Source organism: Penicillium longicatenatum (genome assembly GCF_028827895.1).
Source record: "Penicillium longicatenatum strain IBT 33135 chromosome Unknown contig_6_segment0_segment0, whole genome shotgun sequence".
NCBI lineage: Eukaryota > Fungi > Ascomycota > Eurotiomycetes > Eurotiales > Aspergillaceae > Penicillium > Penicillium longicatenatum.
The window spans coordinates 3,298,058-3,311,969 of NW_026643123.1; the positions used below are offsets into that span (position 1 = coordinate 3,298,058).

Here is a 13,912-nt window from a genome sequence, read left to right on the forward strand (position 1 = left end):
CCAGTGAAGTTTCAAGGCCGTATAAAGGTCACCCAGGGCTTTCCAATGACCAATCGCATTGTTCAAATCTTATCTAGCTCTAGTAATTCATTATTGTGGCGTTAAAGGATCACTGTCTACACACGGCGCTACTAGAAGGCTATGCAGGTCTGAGCCTCTTAGACTGTATGAGAAATTTTTCTACTCGTATCGTTTTGATTTCAGTAATCTTTACCTCGTATGATCTATGCCTCCGATTTGTAAAATCCCTGACACGTGGGAAATCTTAGATGCTAGAACGAGATAACAGATCATTTCGGCGCCATCGAGATCTCTGGATAGTTTTTGCTTACCAGTATATTATTGCCTCTACAACTGCTTCAATGTTTGCGATGGACCTGTCTCCTCTTTCTTTTCTTCCTACTCCTACCTCCACGCCGACGCCTCTTGCCTGCCAGGCCTTGTTGTCTCCCAATCTTGCTCTCTGGAGTAAAGAGTGTTCGCCATGGAAGGCACAAATGGGTCGAAGCGTATCGTGATGCCTGGCGCTACAAATATCGCCCCGGCCTACTTCCTCGATAGCGAAAAAGCAGAGGACCCCAAGACAGCTGACGTCGAGATGAATTCTCTTCCTGGGGGTAAAGAAGTGGAAGAAAGGGACTTCCGTCGCAAACAGGTAAAACCTTTTTGATTGTAATGGACTTCCATCAGAGTTTTTTTGACAGATTGCTCCCTTGCAGGTGTTCTCAGGGTGGAAACTGGCATGGTTTGTGACAAAGATTCATTCAATCAAATCTACCTATCGAGCTCATGCTAACAATTGTACAAGGCTTACCTACCAGTCCCTCGGAGTCATCTACGGTGACATCGGCACGAGTCCTCTCTACGTTTACTCCAGCACCTTCAGCAGTGAACCTAGCCAGGCAGATATTCTTGGAGCGGTTTCTCTTGTTATTTGGGCCCTCACAATCATGGTCACTATCAAATATGTCTTCATCGTTCTTCGTGCAGATGATGAGGGGGAGGGTGGTACATTTGCACTGTACTCTCTTCTCTCCAGATATGTATGTTCCTCAATCTCATGCAAGAGTGCGATGGCTGACATAAAACAGGCTAAGCTGGTTCGGTATGACCCTCGCCACTCGGATTTGGTTCGAATGCAACGTTTCGACACAGACGATCTGCAAAAGCCCAATTTGATGACTCGTAGTATTATGGAGCGAAGCACTGCCATCAAATGGATTCTGAAAGTGGTCGGCGCTTTTGGTGTGGCGTTGATTCTGGCAGGTATGTTTGATACCAGCGAGAAGATGTTGCTCTGATTGACATTTTCATTACAGATGGTGTTCTTACTCCAGCACAGTCGATCTTGGGCGCTATTCAAGGGTACGAGACTCAAAATTGAGGAATGAAGAGCCAAGTCTAATGGATACAGAGTCACTGTTGTTAATCCAAACATGTCCACATCGGCAGTCGTGGGCATTTCATGTGGAATTTTGGTGCTAGTTTTCGCCGTCCAGCCATTTGGAACCACTAGGATTGCGAGCACTTTCGCGCCAATCGTTATTGTTTGGATGCTTTTCAACCTCATCTTTGGAATTTACGTGGGTGTATTACTGCCGAACTTTTGAATATGGTTTACTGATGCCTGTTCCCCTGATAGAACTTGGTGATGTTCGACGCCTCTATCCTCAAGGCATTCTCGCCATACTTTGCCGGTGCCTTCTTGATGCGAAACAAAAGGGATGGATGGCTGTCTCTTGGAGGAATCCTACTTGCCTTTACTGGTGTCGAGACCCTGTTCGCTGATCTGGGGGCGTTTACCCGAAGGTATGCATATGCGTATTTTTTTCTTTTTCTTTTTTTTTTCTTTTTGATCAAATGCAAGGTGCTTACACGACCCTTTTTGTAGATCAATCCAGATTTCGTGGCTCTGTTTTGTTTACCCATGTCTCCTCATTTCGGTAAGATCAAGTCAGGCCTGGAGTCTCAGGGTAAAGCTAATGTTGCGGAAAAGTACATTGGCCAAGGAGCCCACATCAGCGTTCATCCCAGTGCCTATGCCAACCCGTTCTATCTGACTGTCCCCCCTGGCATGCTCTGGCCCAGTCTGATTGTGGCTGTTCTGGCGTGTATTGTTGCAAGCCAGGCGGTCATCACCGGGGCTTACCAGGTTTGTTCTACGTGAATTGTTCTTGTCAAACCGAGCTAACAGGACTCTAGCTACTGTCTCAAATCATGAAACTATCATATTTCCCTCAAGTAAAGATCTACCATACTTCAAAGACTTTCCATGGCCAAGTTTACATTCCCATCGCGAATTGGCTAATGATGATTGGGACAATCATCGTGACCGCAGTCTACAACAACGTATGCATAATGTGCCCTATCCGAAGGTACCACCCTGCTAACTGACAGCTTCTTACAAGACAACTCGACTTGGCGAAGCCTATGGAACATGTGTCATCCTAGTCTCATTTCTCACCACCTGCATGGTGGCTGTCGTTGCCCTCATCGTATGGAGACTCTCAATCTGGATCGTCATCCCAATCTTCATCATTTTCGTCCTCTGGGATGGCATGTTTCTATCAGCCGCCATAAGCAAAGTGCCCCACGGTGCATGGTTTACCCTTATGTTAGCCGTGATACTGACTTGCCTCTTTATCCTCTGGCGTTACGGCAAAGAAGAGCAATGGAACGCGGAAGAATCCGACAATGTTCCTCTCTACCAGACCACCGTCCTACGCGACAACCAGCTCTATCTAAAATTTGACAGCGAAGAGTCTTCCATCCGACGGACCAGAGGACTTGGAATATTTTTCGATAAGTCCGGGAGTGCAGTGAATACCCCCACGGTGTTTCTCCATTTCCTGCAAAAGTTCAGCGCAATGCCGGAGGTGACAATTTTTCTTCACCTGCGACCTCTGTCTATCCCCACAGTTGCTCCTGAGGAGAGATACACTATCACGCGGTGTTTCACAAAGGGCGATGATTCGACTAAGCAGCCGATTCCTAATTGTTATCGTTTGATGGTGCGACATGGATACACCGATGAGATTATCACTCCAGACTTGGGTATACATGTTCTGGGGCTAGTCCGCGGGTTCCTAAAATGCTCAGATATTGTCAATGACGAGGATACTGAAGTGGCTGCTTTGAACTGCGCCTCGAATTCGCAGGTTATCTACATTGTTGGCAAGGAGCAGCTCAATATCACCAAGGAACGGAACTATTTCCGGCGCATGATCCTTTGGATGTTCTTGCTCATAAGGGATTCTAGCCGGACGAAGATTCAGAATCTGAATGTTGAGATGGAGCGATTGGTCGAAGTTGGCTTTGTGAAAAGGATGTGAGCTTGAACGGACAGAATGGTTTGTTGGAGTGGGTTCCCGTCGATTTAGCACCAAAGATAGATAGGAGAGATATGTACAATTGATTCTAAGTTGACGATTACAGAGACTGTAGATTAGCAATTGAAGATTTAGACGATAGACCCATCGGACAGCAGACGTTGTAAACAGCGTGACTGCCTGGCGATTCAGGCACCAACAAGCGTGCACGGTTGGATGTGCAGGAGGCCTGAAATGTCTCTCTTATCTCTCAATCAACGGCACTCTTTGTACTTCACATTTGGTCTTAAGATATCCATCGACACCGTGGGAATGACCGACGTGGTTGAAATGGGGTCAACTGACGAGTCACGACTCCGGTGAGTCGAAAAAGTGATGACTAACCTCAAGCGACGCTCGATCCCCAGGTTGGACAGTACCCCAAATGTCCTGCCATTACGCCACCATCTAGACCTTGAACCTCAGATACTAGCTAGCAACAATGCCCGGACAAGACGCAGGCACCCCGCGTGTATTCCTTTACCGTCACGGTACGTACCAAATAGAATACACAAAGAAAGATTTCTAACAACAATAACAGGCCAGACAGAATGGTCCCAGAACGGCCGCTACACCGGCGTCACTGAACTGGACCTCACAGCCACTGGCAAGAAACAAGTTTCCGCCTCGGGAAAAATGATTGTTGGCTCAGGCAAATTAATTGACCCGGCTAATATCGCTCGGGTCTACATTAGCCCCCGCAAGCGAGCAATGCAGACCTTTGAGATTGCGTTTGACGATGCCGATAAGCAGGCGTTACAGCGCGAAGAAAAGATTACCCCGAAAGAAGAGAGGTTGGCTGAGTGGGGTTACGGCTTGTACGAGGGGTTGGTGACGAAGGAGATTCGCACCTTGAGAAAAGAACGTGGGCTGGATACTGAACGGCCGTGGGATATCTGGCGCGATGGCTGTGAAGAGGGAGAGTAAGTTCGAATTTCTTCTATTTTCCGAGGGGATGCATGACTGACAAGGTCTTAGGTCTGCGCAAGATGTTACGGATCGCATTGATAGTCTCATTCGAGAAATCAGGGCTTCTCACAAAGATAACATGCATGGTGAAAGTCCCTCGGATGTTGTACTTGTTGCACACGGTCACCTTCTTCGGGCTTTTACCAAGCGCTGGCTTGGATATCCGATGGACTTCCCTTTGCTTCTTATGCTCGAGCCTGGTGCTGTTGGTGTTCTTAGGTAAGGACCTTCATATCCCTGACTCCTTTCTCGTGGTTTTCTGACTTTTCTGTAGCTACCAGCATCATAATATTGAAGAGCCTGCTCTGCTGGTCGGCTATGGCTTTCCGGTTGATGAGCAGGAGTAACGGAAAGAACCTAGATAGTCATATATCTGAAGTCAGAAATATAAAGAGTAGAAATGAATTTGATCCAAAGTGATCATATATCTGAGACCTGAAAAGCGTAATGATATTGTCATTCTAGTTGGACGGGATTTTGACTCACACATAGCAATTCCCACTACAAACTCTCTGGCCTCGGGACGCGTTTTCAAATCTTTTTAAAATCCTGTTTTCTTATTTCGCGTGGTCGGACCTGGGATCTAGGGGCATGTGCTTACCGTTGGCAGCAGTGGGAGCGATGATCATCACTCGCAGATACAATACGTCTTATTCTACTTTTGCCATACCTTCCCCGAATGCTAAGCCAAAGAAGACCCCCAAAAAAGTATTGACCCATTTAAAGCATACAAATACTGCTCTAATTTGAACTGGCTTGCTGTATTCCTCGAGTGTATGATGGGTCCGGGTGTGAAGGCTTGTACTTAGTTTCTCGGTGCAAGTCCAAAATGGCCGAACAGAAGCATCTATTGTCATCCAGTAGTGGGCTTCAATTGAGATAGACCTGAACTTATTGGTATAAGAAAAATAACGATTTTGCACCAATTTGAAAACAAATCTATCGATAAAAGCACCTGTATCGGTGTTGTTGCATTTCGTCACAACTCAGGTGGATCCTGCAGCGGAGCCGACAATCATCGGAACCGATGCGAGGACTTGACCAATGATGTTGCCCGCAATCCATGAAGCAACTTTTTATAAATACCTGCAATTATCACCCCGAAAAAGGTGATCATTCAAAACTCCTTTCTTACTGATTTCCATTCAATATATTGACCCATCAAAATGCCCAAGCCAGTCATCGTCATCGTGCCCGGCGCATGGCACCGACCCAAACACTACCAAAAGCTCATTGACGCACTGGGAACCGTTGGCTACACGGCAGTCGGGATTACCATGCCTTCTGTCGACTCCAGTCCCCCACATGCCAGCTGGGATCAGGATGCTGCAGAAGTCCGCCGAGTGATCATGGAATACCTCGATGCAGGCAAAGACGTGATTGCGGTCGGGCATTCATTTGGCGGCGTTGCCATGTCTGAGGCTGTCAAAGGTCTGGGTAAGGGCGATAGAGAGAAGCAGGGTTTGCAGGGGGCGGTGATTCGACTGGTTTATATGTGTGCAATGGCATTACCAGAAGGCCAAACCTTCTTGGGCCAAATGGTACCCGCCACCCCCGAGGAAGAGGAAATTGAAAAACAAAAGAAGAGCTTTGAAGCGCAGCACAAGAAGATGGAGACTACGGCGGTAAGACTAATCTGATTTCACCTTTTGTTGTGGCATGGAAGGATTGAATAACTGAGGGTTCATAGGATGGTGCGATCCTTCTCGACAAGGATGTCGTCCGGGAGGTCTTCTATAACCGTTGTGACCCCGAGGAGGTACAGAAAGCTCTCGATCTCTTGGGATCGTTTCCTCCTGGTCCCATGGCTGTGCCCGTGACGTATTCGCCTTTTCTTGAATTTCCATGCACATACATCAAGTGCAAGAACGACCGGGCTTTACCAGTGTCAGTACAAGGGCGAATTATTGCCCAGGCTGAGGGGGCATTTGATGTGGAAGAGTGTGAGGAAGGCCATTCCCCGTTTATGAGCAATCCGGGCTTTATTGTGGAGTGTCTGCGTCGGGCAGCAGATGATATCTAATGGCTATCTAGTCATTCCGATGATGTCTGTGTATATATCTCCACTCGCTTTCTGAAGGATGTATAGAATAAAAAGATACCCGAGTCAACCTGCACACGAGGTACATTTCTGACTCATCTATTCAGCGTAGATCATTGGAGGATAGAGCCTCATTTTTGGCCCCCAACCAGGGCCCAGACCGCCAACGAGGCTTCAGTACGGAGCTGACGGGCAACCATCCCACTACTCAAACTAGCAGATCCATTAGTACCTTGCGAGAAACATCAACCAAAGACCCAATCATCTCAAACCATGCACGACCCGCGGCCACCTCCAACCTCCGAAAGCAGTTCCCACAAGGGGAACTGTCACTGTGGAGCCGTTCGATTCAACATTACCATTTCCCCCCCCTTTGCACGAGTACCCCGTCAACAATTGCAACTGCTCAATTTGCCGCAAAAATGGCTATCTTCTTGTATATCCCAACATGGCTGACTTCACCCTTGAGAGCGGGCAAGATGTGCTGAGAAATTACAAATTCCACACTGGTATGGTTCGACACCAGTTTTGCGGGGAGTGTGGTAGTAGTTGTTTTATCGTCCCAGATCAGCCTGATCCTCCATTTCTTGTTGTGAATGTAAGGCTCTCTGGACCCAATCATTCCATATGAAACTATGCTGACCCGTGGTGAAGGTTCGGATGCTGGAGGACTTTGATCAGGATAAGCTGGTTCTGAACAAGGTCGATGGTTGGTCGTATGGTGAGGCATACAAGCCTTCTAAGTAATCATATGTGAAGGGACGTTCAAGATGTTGGCGAATCTCCAGCTGGTGGTCGTGGCGAAGGGGAACAGACATTCTCTACTCCACAGTAAAACAAATATATTTCTTGGCAACTTTTGGTTTCCCATTCTTGTTTTCAGAGCAGTCGCTTCTGCAGGGGTTGGTCCCTCCGTAATCTTTGCTCTTTGATATTTGTGGGTCATTTCACGTGGGAGTGCCTGAGGCGACCAGCTCAGGCACTCGTCCGAATTACGTGCAGGGAAAGTGGCGTAGTTAACTTAAACTGCCATACTTATCTAAGCATTGGAAAGGGAACATGTACGGACTGCATGAAAGTACCACGGCAAATATCGCAGACTTTCTTGCTTTCTATCTCATTCAAATATCCATTCCGACCGCCCTGCTCGTCATCACCCCGAAGAAATCACCGCTTCGATATCTCGCCATACCATGTATGATATGGATCGCCAACCGATTCATGCTACCTTTTGCACCTGCAGGTGGTCCGGCCTGGTGCCAGGCGATCTGCCAGCTGGTGATCGTGGTTCTGCAAGCGATCAACCTGTTATTACTCAATCCCGTGGGCCGCCAAGATCTAACCAAGGTGGTCAAAAATTCGCAAAGCACCATATCGTACTTTTTTGCAGCGACTCGAGCTCTGATATTTACTCGGGGGGTCAATACTCCTTGGCAAGTGAAGAATATACCATCTCAGCCCCGTTATTATGCGCGGCGGGGTATGCAGGTACCTAGTCGATCCCATTTCTTGCTTCGTCAATCTGTAATCCTCGCTTGGCAATATTTGGCTCTCGATATTATTCAAACGCTGTCAGCCCAGCAGGCCTCCGAGAGGAAAGAAATTTCATGGGAGATCCATTGGAATGTATCGTGCCGTCAGTGGGGTGAGCGAGCAGGCACGCATCTAGCAATCTGGTTCGTGGTGAATCGACTCATTGGGGACTCTGCGTATCGTCTCCTTTCAATCGTGAGTGTTGGTCTTGGAAACGACTCCCCATCGGACTGGCCACCGGCTTGGGGGAGGATGAAAGAAGCCTATACCCTTCGAAACTTCTGGGGGTAAGTCATTTCTTTCTTGTTTCTCCAGTATTCTTCTCTAACAGCTACAGTACCTTTTGGCACCAGTTTATGCGACAACCTTTCTCCGCCTTGGGTAAGTTTATTGCCCGAGATCTTCTGGGCCTGGCTCGATCATCGGTTCTGGAGAGATACACCAATCTCTTCGTTGTGTTTCTGGTATCGAGTCTTTACCATGTTATTGTGGACCTGTTGCAAAGTGTTCCACCTCAATATTCGGGGTCGATTACTTTTTACATGATCTTCGTTGCTGGAATTATGCTCGAGGATTTTGTACAGCATTTATGGGGTCGTTTTGGAGCTCATAAGAGGAGCTCTAGTTCTGAAAAGATTGAGCCGGCTATGTGGCAGAGGATCATTGGATTGATGTGGGTCATGACATGGCTTGCGGTCACATCGACGTGGTACTTCACTCCCATGATCCAGCTAACCGGGCCAGATGTGACTATGGTCCCGTTTAGCTTTTCGGCAAAATCGAGTCTGCCTACTTCGGGAACGCTTCTCTTATCAGCTGGTATCGTCATATCGTGGATATTTGAAGTTGATCTCTAGCTCTAATGCTGTCCGCGATTATGAATACATTCAATGTCTCGGTTTTCTATCTTTCACTAAGAGACGGTGCCAATCCCGTTCCAATGCCCAGTCACGTACCTTGTTCTTGTTTGTATGAGGCGGTCATTTCATTCATCATGTTGTGGCTGCATTGAGTGGTGCAAATAAAAGGAACTGTCTAAATGTACTGCACCCCTTTATGGCGGCAGAATATGTCCTCTTCCTATCTCCCTCGAACATCTCCCACACTCACTCACAGAAATACTCTATACAAATTTATAGCTTTTGAATGTGTACCATCAGATGTAGTAGCCTTTTTTCTACTTCTTGAAGGCGACCGTTTTCTTAAGAGCAATGTATTTAAAACTAGCGTGCAGTAAGCAAAATGGGATACAATTTTGAATTCTCAATCATTTAATCAGCGTCTGAAGATCTGGGAGAGGACGCTCCGGGCTCATTTGTCAAGCCAAGTTTTAGCAGTCGGCGAAGAATCTTTGCATTCATGAGAAAAAGGCTCTCTGACTGCATTGCACTTGACGCCCTGTCAACGATGGACGTCATAAAGAAGACCATGAACTGTTTGTACAGATCACCTGAGCTTTCTTTTCTAGCTAGTCTGTGGAACACTAGTTGAAGGACTACGCGCACCAAGAGCCACAATGCGGATCGGCGCCACGGAGATTGGCAGTCAAGCCACATCACTTCCTCGCGAGTATTCTTTTGGATTTGTGCAGCCGTGACGTCGGTACATCGAGGACGGAGGGTCGACATGAGGAACTCCGTCACCATTTTGGGATGTGTAGTATCTCTGTCTTCGTCATGCTCCTGCTTCGCTTTCTTGACTTTCGGTTTGGTTCCCGCAACGCGCTGGTGACTCATCCGTGCAATTGTTTGGGCCATGAGTTCTTGGAATCCGGGTTCGTCGAAAGTAGCCTTATCCATCAGCATGGTAGAGCCTGGAAAAACACGGCGCAGTCGGCCCACTGTTACCATAACTGACTCGTTGCGAGCTGACAGTTCAAAAGACTCTATGTGTATCGCATCGTCCTGCCAGCTCAAGAGGATGCCCGCGTTTTGCTGTCGCACGTGAATGGGGAGGAACCCACCTACTGCCTGCTTAGAAATGACCTCAACGATTTGTGTATTCAAATGCTTACCATGAACCGGTAGCTCAGTTAGACTCTTCGTGAGTTGCGTTTCATCAACATCGCCTTGTGGGCCATGCGTTATTCTCAAGCGAGCAATAGTCTCAGTCACCTGATGAAGGACAGTGGTATTTGGAACGTATTTCCTGAAGCTGCGAAGTGCATCGATGACGATGTTGAGCAGGAGGTGTTCATGACCTGCATTGTAATCTTCTGCCTGGGGAAGTTTTGGCGGAAGGAACAAGTGGTGAAACAGGTATGAAGTCTCCTCTAGCGTCAGAGCCTCAGTTGAAGGGGGATCCTCCATGTCAACGGCGTTGAGAAGGATGATTGCGGTTGAAATTTTGGTACCACTTGTTAGTCCGATGTTCTTTCAGTCATAGGGACAGAGCCATATGGGGCGACTAGTGAAATCATAGTAAAAGCGTTGACTCAACACATTGATAAATAACGCTAGTCTCTCTCAGAGTTGAGGGAGCACTTTCCTTGAATTTCACAGAACAGGCATCTTGCAGCATGCGAAACAGACAACCTAAAAACTGAAAGCTACATATATCGTGAGCAGCGCTTATCGTCCCATCTCCATAGGTTGATCACATCCTGGCGTAGTGGAATAGGTGAGTGAATTACCAATGATCACATCAACCATGTCAACCTGTCACAGATATCTCATCACATGGTGAAACCTAACGACAAGTTGACAGCAACCAGAAGCAGACCCCAGCTGGTTTCTCAATGTGGCGGTCGCATACAATCGAAATTGGCTAGACTTAAAGCCTCCCAAGGTTGAACGATGATATGGAACAATGGCTAGGTGGCTCTTTAACCTCGAATTAAATACTCTCTTCCGAAAAGTACTGAGAATTCTTGGGACTGATTTGGTAATTGCAGATGGACAATTTCAAAACTGGAATCGAGATTTTCCAACTTGGCTATATGATTAAATTTGTGGAAGAGATGTCCTATAGAACTTTTTGAAACTTTTATGCTGTTATTACGATGGACATGTAGACTTTGGACCTGCATGATGACCATCCTAACCGGGATTCGGGACTAGTTCATGGTTCCATGTACCTGATTTTGGCAAATAATCTGCAGCTTGGATCCGTATATAAACATATAGACACTTCCACGATGGTACCTTCTTTCGTATGAAATGGCTTCTTAAAAGCCAACTTGCTCTCTAAAGGGATTCGATTGCATCAAAGAGTGTAGTAGTCGATGATGTTCCTAAGGCCGAAATAGTCATCTCATATGAAAGATATTTCAAGAGGAATGAATAGGAAGGAAGCTCGCTTAAATCACTGTTGAGCACCGTTGCTCAATGCAATCCAACTTGACTATCTATCTGATGAAACCAATGCCAGTTCGACGATGATATGTATCGGGTATTCTCGGAATCTTTGCAAATCACGGGTAGACACGGAAAGGCGATTACTTAGTAGCGATTTTCATTGCTTCAGCTTTCTAAGCCACGGCATAACTAACGAAGTTAACTATCACTTGATTAGTCATTGAATACAATTAATGGCTTCATGACAATTGCTTCGTAATAATTGCTTCAACATTCGTTCGATGGCTACGGTCAACGCAGGACAAAATGTCCAACGGTATGCCACCTGAAACATTGACACATGCCTCCCCACAACGTCGCCAGAATAGCAGCTGTGATCCCTGTCGCCGATCAAAGCGTCGCTGTACCTTTCCATTGGTTATGCTTGACAGCTCAAATCCAGCCTGCACACATTGCCAGCGCTTAGGCCATACGTGCACTTTCAATTTTGCTACATCGCGCCTGAGCAAAAAGGCGAGCAGAAAGCAGCGAAAACGACCCGATACTTCGGATCATATAGCAAGCCATTATGACATCCCAAGCAGAACGGGTGATTTCGGCTCTCTAGATGGTGGAGACTTGTTCGAACAGTGGCTCAATATTGACAATGATTCATCATATAACGACGCAGAGTCATCAAATCAAAACTACCACACAGGGGATTTCATTTCTGGCCCGGAATATGCGTCAACAGACGGGTATCAATCTGGCAATCAAACCACCTTAGCTTCGAACCACCTACGCAAAGAGCGCTCCGTCTTACCTTTGAGTGCAAGATCTTTATCTTTACTTGGGGTCTCACGACGCAGCCCGATATATCTGTTGAACTCGAAGCTCGATGCAACAATATTGGACGCGCGTCTAGCACGAATATTCAACATAATTGTCGATGGATGCGCGTCAAGATATCTAGACTACAATTGCAATTTATACGCAACGCAGAATCGGTATCAGATAGAAGACAGCACCACTTCTACTAGTTCCGCCTCGCCGGAATCAGAAGTTGCTCTAGCTGAGAGTGGTGGGGACCTTATACCTTCAGACTCACCGCGTCAAAGCAATGCTTCTTCTATTCCACCGCAGCTTAATGCGGGCCGGCTGTCAAGCACGTCGGCTGATCAGGGAGATGCCTACAATATAACCTTGATCGGGTCTGCGCGGTTTTTGGATCATCTCGCAGGCCTCTACGGTAATAAGTTAGAACTTGCTGCGCGCAACCAGTCAGACGCAGCTTTGTATGCTGTTCTTCGAGTGTTTGCACTCCAATGGATACCCTTACCTCAACCCTCGTCGGATACTCGACCACCATCTGATCGTGATTCGTGCTTGGAAACGTACATCAATGCTTGGTTCAATGCGAGATCCCAAATAATGGCTAGCCAGCATATCCGATCATTTAGGGTTGTGCTTGCAATTCTCTTGTTTGATGGCACTGCTATCCCGATGAAAGCTCACGCCAGTTTGGGATTCACCGGTATCGAGCATGAGTTTCTTGACATTGGCCTTCAAACTCTTTCCACTTTGGATAAACTCGTCATGCAATACTGTGCTACGTTAGGTCCCTTTTCCAGATATGCTGCTCTTGCAGAGGCCAGTCTAAGCCTAGTTCGTTGGTGCGGATATATACGTGATTTAGGAGCAGCACTCACCGCCAGTCATGAGTGCAAGCTTCCGGCTATTTTAGCTCGTGGGAAAGGTGCGTTCGACATTAATGATATCGTCATCTAATCACTACTAAATCTGACATTCCTTTTAGAACAAAGAAATAATAGTTCTTCTCCAGTACAGCCTGTCTACCATGATCTAGACAGCAAGGACCATTCGATCTGCCATGGAGCAACTGTGCGGTCTTTCTGTATCTGGCGGCAAATTATCGATGTTAGGGGAGCTCTTCAGAAGCTAGATCATATGACCTCCGGCATTCCAAACAAAACTTCCGAAGCGATACACGAGGTAGTGAAGGCTGTTCAAGATTTTCATGATACTTATCAGCCTTTCATGCAGGACTGCACCAAATCTTTTGAAAGTCTTTCTCTTGCTCGGAAAGTATCTATCGGTGGGTGGGATATCCTCAGTCACACTAATTTGAATAATTGTCTAACAGTGTTCATAGCTTCTATGATCTCATTCTGGAGTCTTGGTGTACTTGTACTCGCGGACTCACTTTTGCCATTCATCGAAGATATCAATCAGTTCTGTGATTCAAGTATCTTCCCACAGTTACAGTTGTGCCGCCAAGTCGCTGTTTCATCTATGACGCATATAATCCAGGCCGTGTCTGCACTACCGAATGAGGCTGGTTTCAATATTCAGAACAGCCTTGGTTCCGAGACTCCTATCATTGCATATCATGTTACACCTAGTCTCATGACTTCAGCACTTGCAAAGGCTGTGGAGCATAGTATAGATTTGCACGTTATGAATGCCTATAGCTTGGAAGATCCGATAGTCGAGACGAACTTTCTTGGCTACGACGATGCTGGGAATGGCAGAATCGACGCATTGATCAAAGCGCTTCTTTCTCTCGATGTATCGATCGGAGGATCTCAGACGGCCGGTGTGGCTTTTCAGTCCTTGATGGAGACATATGGGGATATCATATCTGAATATTGGTCTTGTGATGGTAGGTAGTATGTACGATATTTAGATGAAGCTGACGCTATAGA

The 13,912-nt window shown here is 46.8% G+C and overlaps 7 protein-coding genes across 7 annotated transcripts; 6 read left to right on the top strand and 1 right to left on the bottom strand.

Moving 5' to 3' along the window:
* Window positions 1–484: 484 nt before the first annotated feature.
* Window positions 485–3,332, top strand: N7484_009424 (uncharacterized protein; the record flags this gene model as incomplete). The annotated part of the gene is made up of 11 exons (XM_057119811.1): window positions 485–655; window positions 720–745; window positions 809–1,043; window positions 1,092–1,266; window positions 1,320–1,365; window positions 1,415–1,583; window positions 1,643–1,809; window positions 1,892–1,943; window positions 1,997–2,152; window positions 2,203–2,349; window positions 2,409–3,332. 11 exons carry the CDS (start codon window positions 485–487, stop codon window positions 3,330–3,332), a joined length of 2,268 nt encoding a protein of 755 aa, XP_056969366.1.
* Window positions 3,333–3,810: 478 nt separating this feature from the next.
* Window positions 3,811–4,684, top strand: N7484_009425 (histidine phosphatase family protein; the record flags this gene model as incomplete). The annotated part of the gene is made up of 4 exons (XM_057119812.1): window positions 3,811–3,859; window positions 3,910–4,291; window positions 4,347–4,556; window positions 4,612–4,684. The coding sequence occupies 4 exons, from the start codon at window positions 3,811–3,813 to the stop codon at window positions 4,682–4,684; spliced, it is 714 nt and encodes a 237-aa protein (XP_056969367.1).
* An 819-nt stretch (window positions 4,685–5,503) lies between these two features.
* N7484_009426 (alpha/beta hydrolase) lies at window positions 5,504–6,360 on the top strand (the record flags this gene model as incomplete). The annotated part of the gene is made up of 2 exons (XM_057119813.1): window positions 5,504–5,962; window positions 6,028–6,360. The coding sequence occupies 2 exons, from the start codon at window positions 5,504–5,506 to the stop codon at window positions 6,358–6,360; spliced, it is 792 nt and encodes a 263-aa protein (XP_056969368.1).
* Window positions 6,361–6,826: 466 nt separating this feature from the next.
* N7484_009427 (uncharacterized protein) lies at window positions 6,827–7,125 on the top strand (the record flags this gene model as incomplete). The annotated part of the gene is made up of 2 exons (XM_057119814.1): window positions 6,827–6,976; window positions 7,033–7,125. The coding sequence occupies 2 exons, from the start codon at window positions 6,827–6,829 to the stop codon at window positions 7,123–7,125; spliced, it is 243 nt and encodes an 80-aa protein (XP_056969369.1).
* A 312-nt stretch (window positions 7,126–7,437) lies between these two features.
* N7484_009428 (wax synthase family protein) lies at window positions 7,438–8,768 on the top strand (the record flags this gene model as incomplete). Its single annotated transcript, XM_057119815.1, has 2 exons — window positions 7,438–8,198; window positions 8,249–8,768. The coding sequence occupies 2 exons, from the start codon at window positions 7,438–7,440 to the stop codon at window positions 8,766–8,768; spliced, it is 1,281 nt and encodes a 426-aa protein (XP_056969370.1).
* Window positions 8,769–9,182: 414 nt separating this feature from the next.
* On the bottom strand, window positions 9,183–10,220 carry N7484_009429 (uncharacterized protein; the record flags this gene model as incomplete). The annotated part of the gene is made up of 1 exon (XM_057119816.1): window positions 9,183–10,220. The coding sequence occupies one exon, from the start codon at window positions 10,218–10,220 to the stop codon at window positions 9,183–9,185; it is 1,038 nt and encodes a 345-aa protein (XP_056969371.1).
* A 1,293-nt stretch (window positions 10,221–11,513) lies between these two features.
* On the top strand, window positions 11,514–13,877 carry N7484_009430 (Zn(II)2Cys6 transcription factor domain-containing protein; the record flags this gene model as incomplete). Its single annotated transcript, XM_057119817.1, has 3 exons — window positions 11,514–12,942; window positions 13,030–13,302; window positions 13,360–13,877. 3 exons carry the CDS (start codon window positions 11,514–11,516, stop codon window positions 13,875–13,877), a joined length of 2,220 nt encoding a protein of 739 aa, XP_056969372.1.
* Window positions 13,878–13,912: the final 35 nt, after the last annotated feature.